Genomic DNA, 22,208 nt, shown 5'->3' with positions numbered 1-22,208 from the left:
TTAGTTCAGGTTAGATAAAGATAATGAAAGTTTCCTAATCCTCTTAAAGAAGATTTATTTTGCTGAGTAGAAAGCTCTCGGAATACAATAAAGCGTGTATAAAACCAGGACCTAATCTTTCCTTTAATTTCAAACAGCTGATGGGTATTGATTTTGCAATGAGCAAATCTGAAAACTTTCTCAGCCTCGACACGTCTGAGAAGCCCCCAACAGAGTTATGTATGTATTTATGTACCCTTCTCATTGGCTAGAGGCAGGGGTTGATTGTGGTCACCTATCCAGCAGGTTTTCCTGCCTGGTGGGAAGCCCCAGATTGTGTGCACCAGGCTGTGGTGAGGAAGAGGAGTGCTCACCTCGGGAAAGGGGGAGCAGAGATCCACTGCAAGCATCCCTGCATCCCCTTGTTTGGAACTGTCCCTCTCCTCCTTTCTGAGCTGTGTGCGAGCTGTCCATCTGTGAGGTTTAATCTGTTTATCCTGTCTGCTCTCTAATCGTGCTAATCCATCCAGTCAACACTGGTGAAGTATCCGAGTGCTTTGCACCTAATGAAATCAGGTGAACTGGCGGTGATGAGCACCCCTGCCCTCACCCCTTTCTCAGGGTGGTGCAGGCACTTGCCAAGCATGGGCAGGTGAAGGTGAAAGAGTTTGTGTCCAGAGTGACAGTCTGCTGCTGAGCCATTCCTAACCGTGCTGGGGAAAGGTTTTCTCCTGGTGTGAGCAAGTTGTGTTGAATTGCTCCCACTGCAGTGATGACTGTGGCTCTCAGCAGTGTCACCTCTGCACAGCATGAGAGGAACTGGGTGTGCAGGCACAGGTCAAGTGGTCCATGCTGAGCAGTGTCTGTGCTTCCCTTTCAATGTGTTAAGCTCAAACCACACGGTTTGCCCAGCTGAGAAAATCCATCCCTAGGTGCCTTTGATGGTGGCGATGAGAGAGGCAAATCCTCCTGTGCTCTGTTCAGCCTGAGGAAGAGGAGTTTGTATGGAGCAGCCATCCAGTATCTGAAGGATCCTACAAGGAAGTTGAGAGGGACTCTGTCAGGAACTGTAGTTAAAAGGAAAAATGGGTTCAAACTGAAAGAGAGGAAATTTAGACTTGATGTAAAGAAATTCCTTCCTGTGAAGGTAGTGAGGGCCTGGTACAGATTTTCCAGAGGAGCTGGACTCATCCCTGGATGTGTTCAAGATCAGGTTGGACGGGGTTTGGAGCAACCTGGTTTAGTGGAAGTTGTCCCTGCCCATGGCAGAGGGGTGGAATGAGATGATCTTTAAGGTCACATCTAACCCAAGCTATTCCATCACTCAGCTCCACTGCAGTTCCTCAGTGGCTCCATTCTTCTTTCTGTGAGGGTGAACAACACACAGTCCTTTGCTCAGGGCTGAGAGGAAAGGAATGATTTTCCAGAGATGGATTTGGTCCTGGCTGTTACTGCAAGCGGAGCACACGCTGCAGGGATGGGAGCAAAGCCCTGTTTCTGGCCGTAAAACTGAGGTTTAGGTCTGTCCTCTGTTTGCTGCCCTCATTGTGCCAGCAGGATGGCAAACAAGCAGTAATGACCAGTTAGCAACTATATTCAGGTCAATTAATTTCTATTTGTATTTTGCAAAACTATAAGTTGGCCGGAGAGGGTATTGATTCTTTGTGCCCGTGTTCAATTGGGTTTTAATTGTGCTACTGAGGGGCCTGGCTTTCCCTCCCAGCAACCCAGCGATAAATCTGCCAGGGAATCGCCGTCAACACTAAATGTGTCTCTTAGTAGCACTATTAATATGTCTCTTGCATTGGTTCATTGCAACAGCCGTTAACAGGGCTTATAAGAGCGTAGATGGCAGGAAGCCAGAGGGTTGTTTTTGTCTCCCTTTTCCTCTTTTTGTCAGGAGCTGCCTTGTGACGAAGGGATGGATGCATTCAGAGACATGCGTGGTGTTTATGGCGTTCTGGGGAGAGCTTGGGATGCAGAGAGAACAAGCATTTAAGCTCATATAAATAGAAGATGAGCCACCCTGTCCTCCTCTCATCATGAAGGCTGGAGTGGAGCTGAAGTGGGGTGGACCTTGCTAAGCCCTCCTGTCTGTGGGGTGAGCACTGTGCAGGCCACCTCTCAAAAAGAGGAACAGGGAGAGCTCCTGGGAGGAGCAGGTTTGCAAGGAGGAGCTGGAAGACCTTAATGGCATCGTGCTGCAGGATGGTTTTGGTGTGAGGAGTGTGGTAGACCACAGGCAGGACACAGCCCTGCCCTCATGGCTTGGGCTGCTTCAGGGTGTACTTCAATCAGAAACCTGGAGCTCAGGGTCAGTGTTTTGGTGGAGGCTGTGAACTTGGGATCCCTTCTGGTAGAGATTTTGGTACCTTGGTACTGGCCATTCCTACCTAGCAGTGGTCTTTGGTATCTCTTAGATGTCCTCTGTTTCTGATTCATTTAGAGAACCCTTCCCTGTACTGCCCTAATCCTACTCACCATACTGAAGCCTCTCCCAGCTGCTGGCATTATTTGTCCTGTTTCTGGTTGGCACAGTCCATTTCCCATCCTGGTGTTTGCTGCTTTCCTGGTCCTCGGAACCAAGACAGGGTTTTGAAGGGCCATGGCATCATTTACAGGGTGAGGTTGTGTGGTGTGATATCCAAATGCACCTCAGGATGCTGGTCCTGTGTCTCACTCACCGCCTCTCAAAGCAGCACCAGTGCAGATGCAGCTTCTCTGTGAGTGTTTGAAAACCAAACTGAATCTTTTATTTTTCCCGTGTGATAACAACTGGCTCCTTAAGGCTCTCAAAGGGATACACCCCCCCACCAAGCCACCCCCATTGAGATCTTTTTCACCAAAGGGAAAAGGTTGGATGGAAAGTTGCAGCTAGACCCCTGTCTCAACCTTCCTTCCTCCCTGAAGAAGCAGAGGATGGGCAAGAGAGTGAAAACGGCCAAAGAAAGGTGGTGCAGGAGCAATGTGGCAGTGAATTCAAAGACAAAGCAGCCCAGAGAAAAACTGGAAGGAATATCAAAGTTTGAAGCAACTAGAGGGAGAAAAAAACCAAAACAAAACAAAGAGATGAGAAGAAAAGCGCAGAGACCTTAGAACAAAGGAAAGAGAGAAGGAAATGTGTGCACACAGAAAAGCACCGGAGCATCAAAAGGGCAGGAGGCAGCAAAGGGGAGAAATGAAAGAATAATGAAGGAGTGAGGGCAGGGAGAGGGGGAAGGTCTGGAAGGAGGAAGAGTCAGAATGGCAAAAAACAATATGCACTGCCCAGATGGGAACAGCCACTGTCCCTAAAGCGCCTGCTATCACGTGCTAACCCAAAATCTGGATGGGAGAACAGGAAAAGAACAGGATGGGGTGCACCCAACAGCATCCCTGGGCTCCCAGTCTCAAAGCTGCCTGAAACTGGTGAAAAGGAGCCATCAGGATGTGCCACAGGGACCAGCAGATGATTAATTACTGCAAGGAAACAAAACTGGGGAAGAGGAGGGAGAACTGGTGAAGTTGTTTCCCCATTATATTTCCGAACAGAAAGAACGTTTTAGCTCGCACACAAATAGCTCCCTGGGAAGCACTCTCACTTCCTAATTGTTCATAAATTTACTGACAGGTGGTTACACAGTAGGTATAACACTGTGAGTTTTGGTTTTATTGCTTTCCCTGTCTCAACATGAAAACTTAGAGAAAAAAGATGCACTGTGAGCAGTCTGGTGACTCCTCCTGGCTAAGGGTGCTCGGTGCCTGTGTTTCATTTTTGCCATGTTCCTTCCTGTAAAAGGATCCCACAGAGAGTGTTTTACTGGGGGAACACTGTGAAAAGAGGGTGTTCAAGACCTCTGTTCTTGCAGAGGCAAGCAAAGGGAAAAGGAAGATATTACCGAAATGGAGTGCTTGTAGAAAAAGTGAGGCCATGCCATGCAGCTCGCTTGGCAGGGAAATTTGACAAAGATCATTTTGTTGACCAAACTGTAGCTTTTAGAAGTGCTTCATCCATTATCTCAATAAAATCAGCTCTGACGAGCCTCTCAGACTGGGCTGTCACCAGAATGGTTCGATCAGAGATGATCATCATCGCTGCTGAGAAGCAACACGTTAAAATTCTCGATGTCACCTCCTTGCCCCAGTCACCTCCCCCGTGGGAATATTGAGGTGCATTTGCACAGGGTTGCTTTGTGTGTCTCCTGCACCCCAAAAGCAGTGAGCTGGAGAGAGGGAAAACATCCATTTCCATCTGCCAGCCAGGAGCTGGCTCTCAGGTGGCCCATTTAAGGGCATCAGCCCCAAGCAAGAGCTGTTCTAGGGAAAGTCTCGTCCTGCTGGTTCCTTCAGCAGACACACAGGGACTGGAGGAGGCCCCAGTGCCACCCTGCTGTGCTTCTCATCAGTGAAGGAGATGGAAAGCACAGGCAAAATGTGAGCTTTCAGCATATTTGCCTCTTTTGTGCTGACTTTCTGTACACTAATGAGACCTTGCACAGTGACACCTCTGACAGCCCCATCCTGCCTGTGCCGGGGAGGCTTGTGCAGAGCTGGAGATGCCTGGGGCTATAGGCAGCTGGGGTGCTGGGAAGGGAGGCAGCGTCATCTCCTGCAGGCATCCGTCCCCTGCTAGGGTGACAGTCCCTCTCCCTGCTGCTGACAGCATCAGCTGTCACAGGACACAGCTGGACACTGCAGCTGGAGAGGGGAGGGAGCTGCATGAATGCTGCACCTCCCCAAAACAGGAGGTGTGTGAGAGGGGATGGCAAGTGAGGTGCCAGGGCAGAAGCACAATGTGCTGTGGGTGTGACAGTGTCCACAGAGGCTTCAGAGCTCTGAAGATGAGTTGTCCCTCTCTGCTGTCCCCATGGGGACCTGTCCCCCAAGTAGAAGTGGACAAGTGGCTGTTGCCTGGTGATTTGAGGAGCCCATAGTTATCCATCTGTCATCTCCCCCTATCAGCAGTGTAGGAAGAGATCTCCTTTAATGGATTAGGAGCTAATGATGTGGAGGAGGGACATCAGTCGCATGTGTCAGCCACTGTGCTCATGCAGGCTCTCCGCTCCGAGGCGTGCAGCAGTAATGATCTGGCAGCTAAAAATAATCCAGGGCCACGGCGGCGAGTGGCTCCGGTAGGGATCGGCGCTCCGGAGCGGCCGGGGATGAGTCAGCCTGCACACGGTGTGTGCGTCACCGTCATGTGCAGTCACCGATCGTGCAGCCGTTCCCGAGGTGCTGCGTTTCCCGCACGGTTTGGAGGAGAAGAGGCATCCCTGCCCGCAGTGACCATCCCTCCTCACACTTGGGTGTCTGCTGTGGCTTGCCAGGGCCGAGCTTCCCCGCTGGGACAAGTGCAAAGGTGTCACTGGTGGGTGGAACGTACTGGGGAGAGTCGCACAGATACCCCAGGTACCGTGTGTAGCATCACAGGACGTGGCACTGTCACCAAGGTGTGACCCCATGGCCCCACAGCACCCAGTCTGGGAAGTGAGGAGTGGGACAGCACCTCACAGTCCCCACGGATGGTGGCAGACACTGGCACGTGCCCAGGCCCACAGAAAGTGTGGATCAGCACATCAGGCAGTGCTGGTCTCGAGTGGTAAAGTAAGGAAATAAATCACAGGCTTATTGTTATTGAATTTAGTGGCATCGCTTTCACATTCAATTTCTCTCGATGGCTTTCCGAACAAACAAGAAATTACAGTGCAAATGTATTTTTTGGCTTACCAAACCTTATGCATTAACTTCCCTGTGATTAATATTACGCAGGGCTGACGAAACCCTCTGTGCGTCGCTCGTCGCTCCGGTGAGACTGTGCCGCTCATCGCTTCCTCAGGATTTATCCTGTATTCAATTTGCTTGGATTTCCTTGTAGTTGTAGACTTCTGCAAGGAAGGGCCATGGATAAATGGGGATAGAGAGGGTGTTCTGCCCTATTTTTCTCACTGCAGCTGTGTAGGGCTGTGTAGGGCAGAGGAAGGGAAATGTAGAGAACCAAAGGTAATTCAGGGCAAGGATGCTGTCAGCAGGTGAAGGACTAGGAACAGCACACACTGTCATGCTGGAGGACTGCAAGGCATTAGCAGGGCTGCTTGACCTGGTTGGGGACCAAGAGGGATCTATGGGGCATGGGAGAGCCTTTGGACTCCATGCCCAGCACCGATCCCAAACTGTCACCACCTTGAGACAAGGCAGCTTCAGTGGGATGTGCTTGTCAGGGCAACCATGCTTTGGCCATCCCTGTCTCATGGTATTGAGAGGTTTTATCCACAGTCATGTTTGCCACCAAACTCACTCTGCCTGCATCCCTAAGTGGCCCCAGTTGCCACCTGCTCGTCCCATAGGATTCAATACTCCCATGGCAAACCAGGGCGTCCTTGAGACACCATCCTTGACAGTGGGATCTATAAAAATGTAATCAAGGTCCTTCAATGTCCTTCTCCAAGTCCTGGTAACTTTGTAGGTAACGATTGCAGTCATGGGTATTGAGCTGCCCAGTGGGGTCCCCGTGCTGTCCATGGGTGTCCCTCCACCGCATGTCCCTGCCGGCTCACAGGGGCATTCCTGATTGGATTAGGGCAGGCAGTGGAAGCACAGCCACGCTTCCCTGGCCTCTGGAGGTTTAGGAAATGCAGTTCCCTGCTGTGAGACCTGCTGGCATGGCTGTGTCAGCATCCTTTGCTAAGGGAAGGGCTTTCAGGCTGATGTGTGGGTTTGTGTGGCTTGGGGTTTTCCGAATGGGAGCACTGGGACTGTAGTGGTTATGGGTAGTGGTAATTTTTTCCACAGGAATGAAAATATTTCTGTGCCCAGGAGGGGGACAGGCTCACATTTGTGCCCAGAGCATCAGTTTCTGCATCTCATTTTGTACTTGTGGTTTGGGACTCAGCAGACAGGAAAGGAATGTCAGCCTTGAATTGGAGGAGGCTGAGAGGGCAAGGATAGAACAATTACCATGATTTTGGTGATGCTCTGCATCACACAATGTCAATCTAGTCTTGCATCTGCAGGCAAAAGCACACAAGGAAGAGACAGGCTGCCATCTGCAGCAGGGGTGGCATCCTAAGATCTCAGCATCCTCTAACAATGGTGGTCACCCCAGACCAAAATTGCTCACGAGGAGAGCTGGTTTGCAGGTTTTCCTCCCAAATTTGCCCTAAACTAGGACACTCAGGAGCAGATGAAAAATGCCCAGTTGTGGGAAGCCTCATCCTGGATGTTCTTGTAGTTTTCAGATGTTCCTGGTACCAGTTTGAGGTGCTGTTACTGGAGGGGAGAGGTGCAAGGATGCTGGTGGTATGGATTAGTGTCATCTTGTCTGAGGAAGGGCCATTTGCAGCCTTTCTGGAGCTCACTGTGGCTGTGCTGTCGGAGTTGGGCAGTTCTGCTCCGAGTGTTAACTACGTTTTCCAGCAGTTGCCGGCACACACTTTTCATTTTTGGATTGCTGCTTTCCCCTGAAGGACTCAGACAATCTCCCTCTGCTATAACAGACTGTACTTCTATATTAATGTGTCAAGTTGCTGGGAAATTTACTGCTTTGCAGAACCATAGGGCTGCAGAGCCTGTGCCGCATCTTTGCCATGGCTCATCCTGCTGTGCTGCCTCTCCTGCTCCGGGAGAGAGGAGAACCTCCCTGGGAGTGTGAGGAGAGCTTCCCTGGGGGTGCAAGGACAGCCAGGCAGCCCCACTTTCTCTCTCTGGTATTGGCCACCGTGGTTTTCAGGTGATTATCCTGGAATCCCAGCACTGTGGGAGAGCCCTGGGTGCAAGGGCTGGGCATCTGATGCCACTTGACCTGGTCTCTCAGCATGTTGTGTGCTTGGGGAGGGGGCACAGGGCATCCCCCCTTCTGGCTGGCATTGTAGGTATGGTGTTTTGTCTGGGGAGAGTTGTTAAATGTGGCCTCATTTACTCCCTGGGGTGCAGACCCTTTAGGGGCTGTGTCCGACAGCCCAGAGCACCAGGAAGCAGCATCGGCAAGCGAGCTTTAATTGCTTTTTGCCATGGCCAGGGATATTTATGGGTACGGAGATTGCCAAGTTATTTATTAGATGAAGTATCTGGGGATATAGTAATATAAATCACCCTGGCCAGTATTGAAGGAGCAGACGCTCAGTAATTTAAACAGCTTTAATAAATATGCTAAAATATGAGCCTTGTCTCAGGCCATAACAAGAGCTGGTTATCGGGGTCTCAGCCATGGAGTGGGGGGGCTGGCACAGTGAGTGGACCCCTCCACACCCCAGATCCATGCTTGGCTCCAGTCCAAGGTCCTGGTTTGGAGACACGGAATTGCTGACTGCAAAGGGCAATGGAGCGGACACCAGCGTCACACGATGGGCCAGGTCTCATGGCTGGGGCCTCCCTGCTGTGCCTGACAAGCTGATGATGTTGTTGATGGTGTCTTTGGTGGCCTTTATGTCTTGCAGTGCCCCCCCAGATTGTCAACATCTCGTCGGACATCACCGTGAACGAGGGCAGCAGCGTGACCCTCATGTGCCTGGCCTTTGGGAGACCCGAGCCCACCGTCACGTGGCGACACCTCTCCGGGAAAGGTGAGCGCTTGCTCGGTGGATGAACTTCCTGGGTCTGGGAAGGGTCATCCTGGCCTGTCTGGGATGCATGGTTGTCCCTGTAGAGGTGGTCAGGGTGGCATTAAGGTGACTCAGAGTCAGAGATGCTGACATTTTGGTGTGGACTGGGATGGGCTGAGGATGCTTGTCAAGTGCTTCCTGGGTGGAGGGGATGCCAGATGCCCAGGCAGGGAGTGTTGGGGCAGGGGGCACAGGGAAGTTCCTGGTGTTGGTGTCCATGGGTGACGGTGCCACACGTTCAGTACATCCCTCAGGGCAGACCTTTGTGAGTGAGGACGAGTACCTGGAGATCACAGGGATCACGCGGGAGCAGTCCGGGGAGTACGAATGCAGCGCCGTCAACGACGTGGCCGTCCCGGACGTGCGGAAAGTCAAAGTTACCGTCAACTGTGAGTGCAGGGCACCGGGGAGTGGTGGGGATGGATACACATGGCCCAGTGTGACACAGCCCCATGTCTCTGCAGACCCACCATATATCTCCAACGCCAAGAACACGGGTGCCTCGGTGGGCCAGAAGGGCATCCTGCAGTGCGAGGCTTCAGCCGTCCCCGTGGCGGAGTTTCAGTGGTTCAAGGAGGACACCAGGTGAGGGGCTGCAGAGGTGGTGGAGCATGGGGGTCAGCTGCAGCCTTGGGGTGAGGAGGTGAGGAGGTTAAGGGGGGTGACAGTGCCTGAGGGCATCATGTGGAAAAAGGCTGGGATCAACTTATTTTGGTGGGTGTTCAGCTAAGGGCTGAGGAAATCCCAGAGCTGTTTCTCCCAGGGATGGTGGCTGTGGGACATATGGGTCAGGCTGGGCTATGGAATAGAGAGTCTGTGTTCAAAACTGGGATGCACGAGTCCAGCAGGGGAATATGTGGGTGTATAGTGATGTTGGTTGGTGGGAAGCCAAGGGGTGCCCAGGGAGGGGCAGGACCCACCCTGGAGCCCCAGCCCCGTTCTCCCAGCGCTGCTATCCGCCCTCCTCTGCAGGTTAGCGAACGGGCTGGAGGGGGTGCGGATCGAGAGCAAGGGCCGCCTGTCCACGCTGACCTTCTTCAACGTCTCGGAGAAGGACTATGGCAACTACACGTGCGTGGCCACGAACAAGCTGGGCAACACCAACGCCAGCATCATCCTCTATGGTAGGTGCTGCTTCTTTGCAGTAAGGTGAGGAGACAAGGAGGAATAAGAGAAGGAGAGTGAAGAGGCGGCATTTGGAGAGGAGGAGGATGAAGAAGAGGAAGAGGAGGAGGAGGAAGATGAAAAGGAATTTGAAGAGCATGATGAAGAGGAGGAGGACAAAGAGAAGGAGGCTGGCAGACGGCCAGTGGTGGAGCGATGGAGCAGAGCTGGCTGTATTTGGTGTTCCTCATCCATTGAGGTGCCAAACAGCACAAACCCCGAGCAGCGAGGTCCTGCCAGAGGATGCTCAGAGGATGAGATCTGTGTCAGCCTGGCGCTGGGTGCACAGCACAGCTGGCCAACAGTCGGCTGAGCCCTGGTCTTGCTGGAGCACAGGGGTGAGGAGGGAGCCTGGGACAGGTGAGAACGTGCTGCGGGTGCATGGTGTGGGGGTGTTCCCTTGTTTGCTGCTGGCAGGACTTGCCAGCATGATCATGTTGTACTGGCAATAGCAGGATGGGTGACATCAGCCTGGGTGATTCAGGTGGCCAGGGCAGGAAGGTGTCATCAAGGACAGCTGTCATTGAGGAAGGTGCTGTGTACGTGTGGCTCATCCCTTTGGCATTCTGACAAGACAAGAGAGCTGTCACGATCCAAGGGTGGACAGCAGGGGTCTGCCTTCTCCCAGCTGGGCTCCAGCAGGAGGGAGAGGATGGAAGTCAGGTAGCAGGCTCAAGGAGATGTTGAGAGGGAGAGGAGTTTCCACACCAGCTTGGACTTTGGCAGCATCAGGATGGACAGTGGGAGCAGAGCTTTACGCTGTGCTGGGGGCTATGGTGATGTGGGGTGGTGGGAGGGGCACATCTTTGGCTTTGGTTGTGGGCTGGCCAGCCCATTCAGGTGTGTTCTGCTCCACTCTGTTCTGTTGTGTGCTGCAGGGCTGTGTTTGGGGCTGGTGAGTGCCAGTCTGTGGTGTTTGGGTAGGGGCTGGTCCAGGCCTTTCTATTCCAACCAGTTCTTGTCTGCCCAGGCCTAATTTCTTCTCTCTGGGCCAAAGCTCTGGGTTCTGTTCTCTCTCCACTGTTCTGGTCTGTTCTCTTGTGTTTTACTTTTTTGGTGAAGAAATTTTTCCCAATATCCAGTATAATGCAGTACAGCATAGTAGACTATATATAATGTAATATAATACAAATATAATGTTGTATAGATTATTCATAATGATATATCAATAATACAAATATATAGGTATGGAAACAATATTATTCATATATTTAGTAGTATGTCTTGTTGACATGTTATATATAAGCATATTGTTCTTTATTATATATTATTTACTATGCTCCTAGTATATAAATTATAGAATATCTAATATACATTATTAGGTTTTATATAGTACAAACTATAACTTACAATATATGAGGTATTTTATATATATAAGGCCTAGGAGTTACAGTGGCAGTGCTGAACTGATGATTGGATTTGATGTTCTTAAAGGTCTCTTCCAACCTTGATGATTCTATATAGTAAATATTGTATTTATGATAATTAGTACATAAGTAAGTACGTTAAGTTTCCAGTTAAGTTCCCCCAATATCCATTTTTTTTTCTGTTTCCCTGTCCTGCTGGAACACTTACACTTGCTCTTACCTTAATGTGAGACAAAATAACATCTCCTAAGTCTCTTTTTTCCGTGACTTGAAACCAGACTAAAGAAAATGTTGCAGTCCAGGTAACTCCCTCTACTCAGAAGGAGACTGGATTAGGGATTTTTGGTTTTGTTCCAAGTTATTTCATGGTTATCTTTTATTTGACAGCATATATTTTCAGGCATTTTTCCTTCTCTCAGCAGTTAGTGTTGCTCTTTACACACTCCTCTCATGACAGCACAGCACTCCTCTCACACCGGTTATTAATTGATGCCAACATGCAGAGAAAACAAAATTTCACCCTGTTTTAATAAATTAATCCCCCAAACACATCCAGCAGGTTGAAATGAAGTGCATTAGAGGTGATCCCATAGATGGCAAAGCAGGGATATTAAAAATCAGTCATAAAAAGTGAGATGTAGGAGCCCAATCCTTTGGCTGAGTTTGTAAAACTCTCCCTGCCTTGGAGCAACTCCTGTTTGTGATGGTCTGTTCAGTGAAACGCTAATATTCCTCTAATCCTTGTTTTATATAAGGAAGATTAGGAAAATATTTACTAGTGAGACAGCAAGACAAAGCCTTAGGAAGGAAAAGTTAAAATGTTCTATTTGTTTTCATGTGGGTATTTACCTGCACCAACACTGAAGCTTAAATTTGTCTTTGAAAGGATATTGGCACATCCTTTGGATATTACGGTGTGAATGCTCAGGACACCTAAAGCTATTTTAATTTTGTAAAGTTTAATGGAGAAAAAGGCAAACATTCATATTCTATTTCCCCCCCCTATCTTTCAAGAGTGTGTTGAGTGAAACACACTGGAGCAGTGAGGAGCAGGCCACTGAGTGAGCTCAAAAAGGAATTTAAGCAGGTGGGATTCCATCCTTCCACAAGGATTGCGCTTTTTTCATTTTGTGAACATGTTGTGAAATTCAACAGCTTGTCAGTCAAAACTGCAGCTTCTTGGAAACCCAGGGGAGAGTGGAAAAGATGGGCTCTGTGGAGAGCTTCTATTTGGGTATGTGCGTGGTGTTTCTTGGACAGTCTCTGCCTGCCTTTGCCAGAGGGGAGAGGAGCACAAGTGTCTGGAAATCTGCTAATTCTTTTATTTAAAAACGCCATCTCTGGGCTCACTTTTTGCATTTTGTACTTGCTGTTTATATATGGAGATAAGAGGGAAAAATCACCCAAACCTGGGTCTTTACATCTCTTTCAAATGCAGTGTCCCTCAGTCACCAAGGGAAATTCCCCCAAGCCCCCAATCCAAACTGGGAGCTCTGGGACTTTTTATTGGTCCTTTCCATTGAAGAGCTATTGGAGTAAAGAGAGATGGAGATGTTTTATAAAAGATGCCATTTGCATTTTTCTGATGTTCAGGGTCTCATTTCTAGTATGTAATCTTTATGATTGATGATTGGGTGAGTTAACTGAATATAAGTTAAAATACCAAGTGTTAGATGTGATTTAAACCAATTATTCTATGGAGAGATAAAATCTTTTCATGCTTTATTGTGCACTCTCTTAAGAATCAGCAGCTTCAGACTAAATACATAAAAGCAAGGGAAAGCAATTATGTCTTTAAGAATAAGAGCTCTGATTCAATATTTAAAGACTGCTTGACTTAAAACACTTAAAACACAAGTCATAGAATCACAGAATGGTTTGGGCTGGAAAGGACCTTAAAGCTCATCCAGTTCCACCCCCTGCCATGGGCAGGGACACCCTCCCCTATCCCAGGCTGCTCCAATTCCTGTCCAGCCTGGCCTTGGACACTTCCAGGGATCCAGGGGCAGCCACAGCTTCTCTGGAAAACCTACACCATAGTCTTACTAAAATTATTTGAATTTTGCAAAAAGAGACTCAATGCAAAATATATGCAAAACAAGCAAACAAAAAAAGGTAAGAAATAGCATCTTTGCCCTGTTTACCTATTGCTGTGGAGTGTCTGTGATTGCAGTGATTTTCTGTGTTTATTTGTGCACACAAACCAGTAATCTGATGCACCTAGGAGATATTAGGAGTGGAAAATAGTAAGGAGAGGAGAAGGAGGCAGTGCTGTATTCAGGGAATATAATTCTAAACCAGGTCTTTTGTACAGGAGAGAAAGTAATTACCCCACACCTATTTTTGTGCATTACAGGAACTTTGAAGGGCAGGTGAATCTGTCCAAATATTCTTTTGTGTCTGCCACCAACACTGCTTTTCAGGTCAAGGGAGCAGCTCACACCTCATTTCATCATTCTTCAAGTTGCCACCTGCCATTATTAATACCCCACAAAAAGTCTGAGATCTGTAAACTCCGAAGTTGTTGCCAAAGAGTCTGGGGAATTGCAATCCCAGCTTTATTTTGCTTCAGGAATCTGCTGGTGGACAGCTCAGGAACTGGTGGTCACACACTGCTGAGCTGTGAGGCCACAGCCAGCCTGGCTGGAAGCAGTGGAGGGGACAGAACTCTGCTGGGTGGGGAGTTTCAAAGGCTTCCATTCTCTCTGGTCAATAATAAAATGATTTTTTTTCCCTGTTAATTGAGTGGGTCATGCTGTCTGGATGTTCTAGGTGGGATGCCCAGCAGGTGGCTGATGTTGGGGGATGGCTGTGCTGGTGCTCAGAGCCTCGTGGCTCCATGCTGAGCCATCCCTCCCCTCATCTCCTGCTCCAAACACCCCTTGGGAAATGGCAACTCTCCTCTGGAGCCAGGCTGGGAGAGCTGGGAGTGTTCACCTGCAGGAGAGAAGGCTCTGGGGAGACCTTAGAGTCCCTTCCAGTGCCTAAAGGGGCTCCAAGAGAGCTGGAAAGGGCTAACTCTTGTGGTTAGTTGGGGTTATTTGGTCAACTAATTATCTTTTGGGGTTACCTGGGACAAATTCACATTCTGTACTGTATGATTACTTTAGATCATTGACTTTGGCTCAATCAATTAACACTGGGGGCTACTGCAGCTCCCTGGGGTTACTAGAGTTCAAAATTATTCTGGGAAGAGCACTTTGAGGTTATTTGAGGTCAACCAGTTAGTATTTGGGGTTTCTATAGGTCATTTGGGTTATTATAGGTCATTGGGGTTACTAGAGGTCAAACTTGTTCTGTGCAGAGCACTTTGAGGTTACTGGAGGTCATTATTTGAGGTCAACCAGTTCATATTTGGGGTTACTACAGGTCATTGGGGGTTATTTGAGGTCAACCAGTTCATATTTGGGATTACTAGAGGTCATTGTGGGGTTACTCTAGGTCACTGGGGGTTTTTTGAGGTCAACCAGTTCATATTTGGGGCTACTTTAGGTCATTTGGGTTACTTGAGGTCAGCCAATTTACATGGGATTATTTGAGGTCACGTTCCATCTCTGGGGACCATGCTGGGCTTCACTGAGTTCAGCCATTTTTCTTGTCCCAGTATTTGAGGTCAGCAGCTCCAGCAGTGACACCAGAGCTTGTGCCTGAGTTTGTGTCCCTGTCACGACTCCTTCTGCTCCATTTCACACCAAGGAACCCCCGTGTGCTATTGCTGTGTCACTCCTGCCTGCCGTGGTGCCAGTGCTGTGTCAGTCCCACCCTCTCCCCAGCTTGCCTGGTGACTCTGAGCTCCCTTGTCACCATGAGTTGCTCATGACAGGCTCCCTGACCCTTCCCTCTTTCCCCTGTGCCTTCAAATTCCATCCTACCCATGTCCTGTGAGCACCTCTTGGCTGTCTGCACACAAGCTCCTCCTGCATTCCATTTTTTGGGAGAATATGCAGATCCTGAGGGTCTGGAGCAGAGTGAAGCTCTTCAGCTCCATCTCCTCTGTCTGGTACCCCTGGATCTCTGTGTCCCTCTGTCCATACCAACCTTTACCTTCTGCAGCTGCAGATCTGGTGAGATGTTTCAAAGACACCAACACAGCTTGAAACCTTAAACCAGGCTTTATTAGGCAGTCATTAACACGACACAGCACCCAGGGTTAGGCTTTAATCATCACAGAGGTAAAAAATTAGTCTTTAATAAACTTGGCCTAAATTATCCATGAGTCTCAAATGGGAGCACTTTTATCAGGGGGCAGAGGTTGTGACATGGCACTGTGGTTTGGGCAGCTTTGGAGGTGAGGGGGAAGAGTTTCCTTCATGTCTTGGTGAATGAAGCCAGAGCTGAAGTGGGTGGGATATCTTCTTTTTCCTCAGTATTTATCAATGTTCTCCATCTTCCTGTGAAGGGATGAGGGAAAATTTCACCTCTTTTTCACTGAATTGTTTTGTTTTGTAGAGTTTCTCCCAGCACATTCCCTGTTATCCTGTGGGGTTACTTTGCCTTCACCTCTTAGCTTCTCTTTCACACTTTGGTGGGTTTTCTTCTCTTTCACACTTTTATTTCCACTTGGTCCCTGTATTTCACAGGTGCAGTTGTCTTCCTGTGTTTGGTACTTACTCTGGGTTTTCTTTTAGCTATTTCATGAAATGCCAATTGCTGACTTTGCCATTAGATGCTATAAATAATCCATATATTATACTATTCTATAAATGTTTACCTACAGCCATTGCTCACTTTACCACAGTGTTCCAGGCTCTGTGTTTGTGGCCAGCCTAAGGTCCTGCTCAACTTGTGCCTCCTTTTCATGTGCAAGAAGCCAGTGCTTTTTCTTCCTTGCTCTGCCCTGGGTGGCTGTTCAGTCACAGGGCTGTCCATCCCTGTTGGAGTCTTCTTAGAATCATAATTGGAGTTGGAAGGGACTTTTTAGTCCAACCCCACTTCAATGAGCAGGGACAGGCCTTGAGGGACCATGCAGTTACCTGAGGGAAAATATCAGGAAAAATCTCATCCTGGGGAGGTTGGCAAGACTTACTCTAGATGCTTCTGCTCTCAGACATGAGTCACTGCACAGCCTTCCTCCCATCAGGTCCCCAGGACTTCCTCAGACATGAAGAACTTGACAGACTTTCCCCATTGGCTGCTGGTGTGCTCCATGAGAATTGGAGAGCAGCTGTTGTCCTTTCCTGAGCCCTCTAGGAAAGAGAGGCTCCAGCAGCACCCTGGGCATTGCATGTTCCTTTCCCGTTTCTCCTGAGTCCTGAAAATGAAAGGCAGCAAGAGACACATTCTGAATTCTTCATCTCCACGTGTCTGTATCTCACCTGGAGAAGGGTGAACATTGCAACAAACTGGGAGGAGTGAAGTGGAAGGCATAGGACTTCTGTCCTGGACAGAAAGAAGGCAGGAAAAAAAAGGAAAAGCAATTTTTTGGTGCATGTGAAGGGACTGCTTAGCTCTGTAAACATCTGTGCTATTCCCATGGCTCACACTGGAGTGAGAGTGCCTCCAACACAGGCTAAGAAAACCCATTCACCATAAACTCACTGATTTCTTCTGACCTTTGTATTCAAGATCTTAGGAGAGAAACAAAATCCCAACCTTGCCATCTGTACTCAAAGCAAGGTCCCAGAAAATCTAAGCTTGCCTCATGGACAAGGAAGGAAATAGCCAGGAAAGGAAGGAAATAGCCAGAAAAGTGGACACAAAATAAATCAAGAGGAGGAAAACTAAAAGCAAGCAATAATAAATAACTGCAATAATAAATAATCTGAGTAGGGGCAGCCAGAGTCCAGGTGCACTCACACCTCAATGCCCAGGCACTGGGCTTTGAGTAAAGCAGAGCCAAAATATTTGCTGGGTTGACAGGGCTAGGGAGCCTCAGCTGAGTTCACTCCCTGTCCCAGTGGGAGCTTCCTTTTCCCATAGAGAGTGACAGTTCAGAGAACACACAGGAGTCACAAGCAGCCTGGGATGCAATGAGCCATCTGCCCTGATTTTGTGATCATATCTAATTACTACTTTATTTTCTCCCTGTATCTTTATTCTTGTCTCTTCTGTAGAGTATCTTTACAATCTTTACAAGGCCAAGCTGTCTGATAGCAGAATATATTCTTCCACAGAAAAGAATAAAGAATAAATTCAGGAGAAAATATTTATTTTTTTTCTAGTAATGACCCAGCATTTTTAGTTTTATTTCCTCTCTGTATTAGGTGACTTATCTATTTGGGAACTCTCCAACTCAACCACAATGAAATTGCTTTAGGATAGATTATGAAATTTCTAAAAGTGTCATTAAATCAAAGCCAATAACCAGTGCAGAACTGTGAACTAGAAAATAGAGATAAGAATTAGTCACACATTAAAATCCACATCTATAGAGATACTAGAGAAAGGCACCAATTTAGCAGTATTTGGGCAGGTGTAAATACATAAAAGTTTAAGCTAATCAGCATTTGGTATTAAATCTGCAGAAATTCTCACTGTTTTTATGGTTTTGGATGATGTTCTGAGCTGCTGCCATTGGTTTGGGGGGGTCAAAACCAAAGAAGAGGGAGCAGTAGCAGGTCTGAGAAAAACCAAGTTAAGGAGCTCTTTCCATTCTACCTGCCCCTAAGAAATGTGGGTTTCCACCTTTCATATCAGAAGGTCTGTTCAGCAAGGAAATGTCTGATTATGGCATAGCTGTTCTACCCCTCTTGGATGATCGTGTGCTCTTATAATCAATTTTGTTTGAGCATGGGCATGACACAGCTTCTTGCTCATCACTCAATCTTCCTATCATTTCCTTCACCTTCTGGCAGCGCTTGGATTTAACATCTCAAACTCTCCTTTGCCTCTTCCTGAATTAAGATAAATGTTCACAAAAAAATCAGTAGATAAGAAGACAAGGAATAACACCATCCTGAGGAAATTATTATAACTGGGTATGATTTCATAGAATCACAGAATGATTTGGGTTGGAAGGGGCTACAGGAGAGCTGGGGAAGCACTTTTTATAAGGGCATGGACAAGGGGGAATGGATTTAAACTGAAAGAGGATCAGCTTAGACTAGATACTGGGAAAAAAATTACTTAGAGAGTGGTGAGGGCCTGGCACAGGTTGCCCAGAGAAGCTGAGGCTGCTCCATCCCTGGAAGTGTCCAAGGACAGGTTGGACAGGGCTTGAAGCAACCTGAGACAATGGAAGGGTTCCTGGCCCCTGACAGGGGGTGGAACAAGATGGTTTTCCAACCCAAACCACTCTGGGATTCTATGATGAACCCATGACAGCCTATTCACAAATGCATAAGAATCCCATTGACTTCACACTTCATCCATGCCCTGAGTTTTGATACTAAGACAGCTGAGCACTTCTTTCTCTATTTCTTCCTTCTCAGAATGCCAAGACTGGGACTCAGATCTGTGACTTCCCTAATTGCCTCTCCATGGCCAAAGGAGTGCAGAACAGACCCATGTCCCTGTGGTAGAGTGTGTGGTGACTGCCTCTGCTTCCCTCACAGCCCAACTGTCTCATCCCATCCTGACTGGCCCCCTGTGTGCCCTGCAGCCTGAATAACAGCCCTAACACAACAAAAAAGCAACGAATCTCCACTCCAGTGGTGTACCCAGCCTCCTCCCTGCCTGACCTGCCTGCCAAGAACCACCCCAGCAGCCCCAGAATGCTCCTGCATACCTGAGAATCCACGTCTGGACAATGCCATTTCCTGAGCTGACCATCCTTTGTTAGCAGTCACAAGCTGTGCCACTCTGGAGCACCAAGGTCTCTGGTCCCGGTGGTTTCCACATGGTTGTTTGCATCAGGACTCTCCAAGGAGACTTCCAAGCATGGTGGGGCTGGACTGGCCAGGGCATCCTCCTCCTCCTCAGACAAGGACTGTGTCTCCTCTGTGTTCCTCTTTGCAAATCTCCTCACCTCCTCCTCAGCACCGGCAATGCTCTCCAAATGATGGATAAATCTATCACCTCTCCAAGGGGGAACACAGAACCCTGGCCAGCTGAGGGGTGGGATGTGAACTGTAGGGACAATGGGGAGGTGGGCTCTCTTGCCTCTCTCACATCATCTCAGTGCTGGCCCTAACGCTGTCCTTTCTCTCTCTTCTCTCCTCCGAACAGGGCCCGGAGCGGTGCATGACGGCGGCAATGCGGCGTCCCGGGTGGCTGCCGGCCTCTGCCTCTGGGCCACCCTCCTCGCTCGCCTCCTCCTCGACTTTTGATAAGGGAGCGGAGGGTCCCGGGAGGCCTCGCCGCATCTCTCCCCCGCCGCGGGCTCGGCCGCCGTGCCGCCTGGGGACTCCTCTCCATCGGACGGGCGATGCACCGGAGGACGGGCGGCGGTGCCGAGCGTCCGAGGATGGCCCCGTCTCCCACGTGCCGGGATCGTTCTCGCCGCCGGTTACGCTGTACAGACCCCACCACGTGCCACCAGACTGTCACCCGCCACCATCGCCCCGGGGATGTGGCCCGGCACAGACGGTGCCCCCCGTGGCTGCCTCATCTCCAAAGCTGGGGGCATGGAGCCGTCGGGGCGGGTGCCGCCCAGAGCCTTCACCGGGATGTCCGTCTCGTCGTCTCACTAAGCCGCCTATGCCCAAAAAGACCCCAAGGTTGAAGCCTCCTGGCTCTGCCTTCAGCCCTCTTGGTCCTGAATGTCAGTTCTCATCGCCAAAGCTCCTCCCTAAGCACCCCGATGTCGCCAGCCCCCCATCACCTGCCTCTGCTCCTGACAGGATACTCTCTGGCCCTTTGGGAGAGGGTCACCGGACACAACCAGTTGTCCTTCAAGGGTCACGCACTTCCCACTGCTCTTTATTCCAGCTGACATCGTACCCCTGTGCTTCCCACTAAAACCCCCTCACCTTCCTGAGGACACGAGGCTGCTCTCCCAGGAACGTGAGCCCTGGGGACTGCCACCAGCCCTCCTAGAGACTAGAGCCTTCTTGCTGCATTGGGCAGCCAGGCCCTCACTCCTTGCTCCAGATCCCTGCCCACTCTGCTGCTGCCCCCCTGATGGCAGGGGCTGCCCCATGGCTCTCACCTTGATGCTCTGCCAGCACTTTTGGGAAAGTTTCTCTGGGCTTGTTCTCCAAGCACTTTCCAAGCTGCACATCAAAAGCACAGCATCACAGTGTGGGGCAGAGGCTTTGACTGACAGATCAAAACACCAGCTGACAAGGCCCTTTTGCTACGGCTCTGACACTCATGACCGTCTGTATCTTTGCCCCTCAGAGGGCCCTGAGCTGCAATGTCCTCACTTTGCCTTGTCTCATGCCCATCATGTGCCCCTGCCTAAGGAAAATCTGATGTGTCTGACCCTGTGGAGGAGGACTGGGTTCTGTTGATTTGCTGTGCTGGCACAGCAGGGACAAGGATTGCTCCAATGCTCCCTGCTGCAACTTGCCTGCGACACCAAAACATACACACCCAGACTCTGCCCTCTCTGCTTCTTCCAGTCACCCTGGGAGCTGCCACCCCGCCACCCATGTCATCTCCCCGCATATGGAATTGTGCTCCTGATAGCCTTGTGCACCATGGACCCCCTTGCCTGTTACATTGTGGCAGCCCTGAGCCTTCTTGTCACTCCATGGCCACCCAGGGATGCTTTGGGGCCACAGTCTGGGGATGGACACTCCCATTCTGCTCCTGGAAAGTCACGTGTGGCACTGGACCCTGTTGCTGTGACAGGGAGACTCAACTCCAGCAAGGCACTGAGCAAGCACACAGAGTGTCCCCTGTCCTGACCCGGCGCCTCCCCGTGCCTTGTCCCTTCCTTCTCCCTCCATAAGTGAGATGACTTAAGAGCAACGACCACGCACACGCTGTCTTCCCCGTGCAAACTCTGCTGCTGCCCAAACCTGCTTTCTGTGGCTGCAAGGAAGCTGGGGTGCCAGCCCTCAGCACACAAGATGGAAAAACCACCCTGAGCCAGAGGCCATGATGGGCCACCACCCTGTCCTCTATGCAGCTATGCCCGTCCTCATCCCTGTTCTCAGTGGGCTGCCCAGGACCTGCTACAAAATCTCAGTGGATGCTGCTGCCCCTGCATCCTGGATGTTCAACGTGTACCGTGGCTGATTGACAAAAACCGCCTGGCCCGGGGCAGGGGCTGTCCCAGTGCTGGCCTGAGGCGCTGGCTTACCTGGTGGACGGGGATCCGGCACTGACTGGGTGAGTCCGCGTCCTGCGGTCCCTGCGGTGCTGCTCTGCTTTTCCACTGGCATCCAAGAAGGGTGGCACCATCAGCAATCTGGGTCTTATCCCATGGCCCCGGGCATGTTTATTGGCTGGGGATGGCACTGTCTTCAGCCAGCACGGCAACACTCACATCCTTCCACACATCTGCTCCAAAAGTACCATGGGTGCAGGGCACATCTTGCCCTGATGCCTTTGCTGGTCCGCACTGCCCCTCAACAGTCCCCTGCTGCCACCCCATGCCCTTTCCTTGGTCAGCCCCGAATTTCTGTCCCCACAGCAGAAACGCTGCAGAATCACAGGGCCAGAGGCCACAGCAAATCAGAGAGTGGCGGCGACGAGATGCCACGACGCACACTGAGGCTGGCGGGCCTGGTGCCAGGGCTGCCCCCATCCCATCCTTGTCCCTGGGTCGGGTGGGCTCCCCTGTCCCCTGCCGGGATGGCATTCGACTTTCTCGTGCCATGTAACGTGCCATTGTGAGGAACGTGTTGGCTGTCTGACGCCGGCCCCAGCACGGCTCTGCCGGGTGGCAGACCCATTTGTGACCACTGCTCTCCACGTCTGGATGCCCAGGGGGTGGCTGGGTGCCCAGGGCGGGGGCAGTGTGGCTCTCGGGTCTCTCCTGCTGACGGCCGTGATGGCCGGTCTTGAGTTTCTGTCGATCATTGTATTCCAAGGGTGGCTATACTACCTGAGATTTGTGCATGTTACATTGTAGTTGTAACCTTTTCTAATTCGGCAAGAATAAGAGATGGTTGTGATTGTGCAGTGTATCAATAAAGTTTGACGAACTTTGTACCTTCGGGGCTTTGCTTCACGGGTCCCGCGCACCCCAGGGAAGGGACGCGGTGCTGGGCACCTGCTGAGCTGAGCTGGGAGGGCTCCTGAGTGCCTGGGACCTCTGCCACTCCTGGGATCTCACCCAGCACTTGGTTGG

The 22,208-nt window shown here is 50.2% G+C and overlaps 1 protein-coding gene, 1 long non-coding RNA gene and 1 pseudogene across 7 annotated transcripts in view; 2 read left to right on the top strand and 1 right to left on the bottom strand.

The window, feature by feature from the left end:
- LOC111939343 (opioid-binding protein/cell adhesion molecule homolog) overlaps positions 1–22,069 on the top strand; it is a 337,984-nt gene extending 315,915 nt beyond the window's left edge. For 3 of the 6 annotated variants that reach the window (XM_086860992.1, XM_023941498.2, XM_086860994.1), the window contains 5 exons: positions 8,391–8,516; positions 8,798–8,944; positions 9,020–9,140; positions 9,528–9,679; positions 19,193–22,069. In XM_086860992.1, coding sequence (XP_086717118.1) covers positions 8,391–8,516; positions 8,798–8,944; positions 9,020–9,140; positions 9,528–9,679; positions 19,193–19,293 — 647 coding nt within the window. In that variant the 3' untranslated portion in view covers positions 19,294–22,069. The remainder of the gene's footprint in view (positions 1–8,390; positions 8,517–8,797; positions 8,945–9,019; positions 9,141–9,527; positions 9,680–19,192) is intronic. The other 3 variants (XM_023941499.2, XM_086860993.1, XM_086860990.1) reach the window with 1 other exon arrangement.
- Positions 15,180–19,661, bottom strand: LOC111939347 (uncharacterized). Its single transcript, XR_002869237.2, has 2 exons — positions 18,753–19,661; positions 15,180–16,337 (listed from the first exon to the last, which is right to left on the bottom strand). It is a non-coding gene; the product is annotated as an uncharacterized LOC111939347 (long non-coding RNA).
- Positions 19,726–20,418, top strand: LOC147649470 (uncharacterized; annotated as a pseudogene).
- Positions 22,070–22,208: the final 139 nt, after the last annotated feature.

This window comes from Cyanistes caeruleus, chromosome 23 (assembly GCF_971803275.1).
Source record: "Cyanistes caeruleus chromosome 23, bCyaCae1.hap1.1, whole genome shotgun sequence".
In the NCBI taxonomy this organism is placed as follows: domain Eukaryota; kingdom Metazoa; phylum Chordata; class Aves; order Passeriformes; family Paridae; genus Cyanistes; species Cyanistes caeruleus.
Note: the sequence above shows the minus strand (reverse complement) of the source record. Positions and strands in the feature narration are given on the sequence as shown.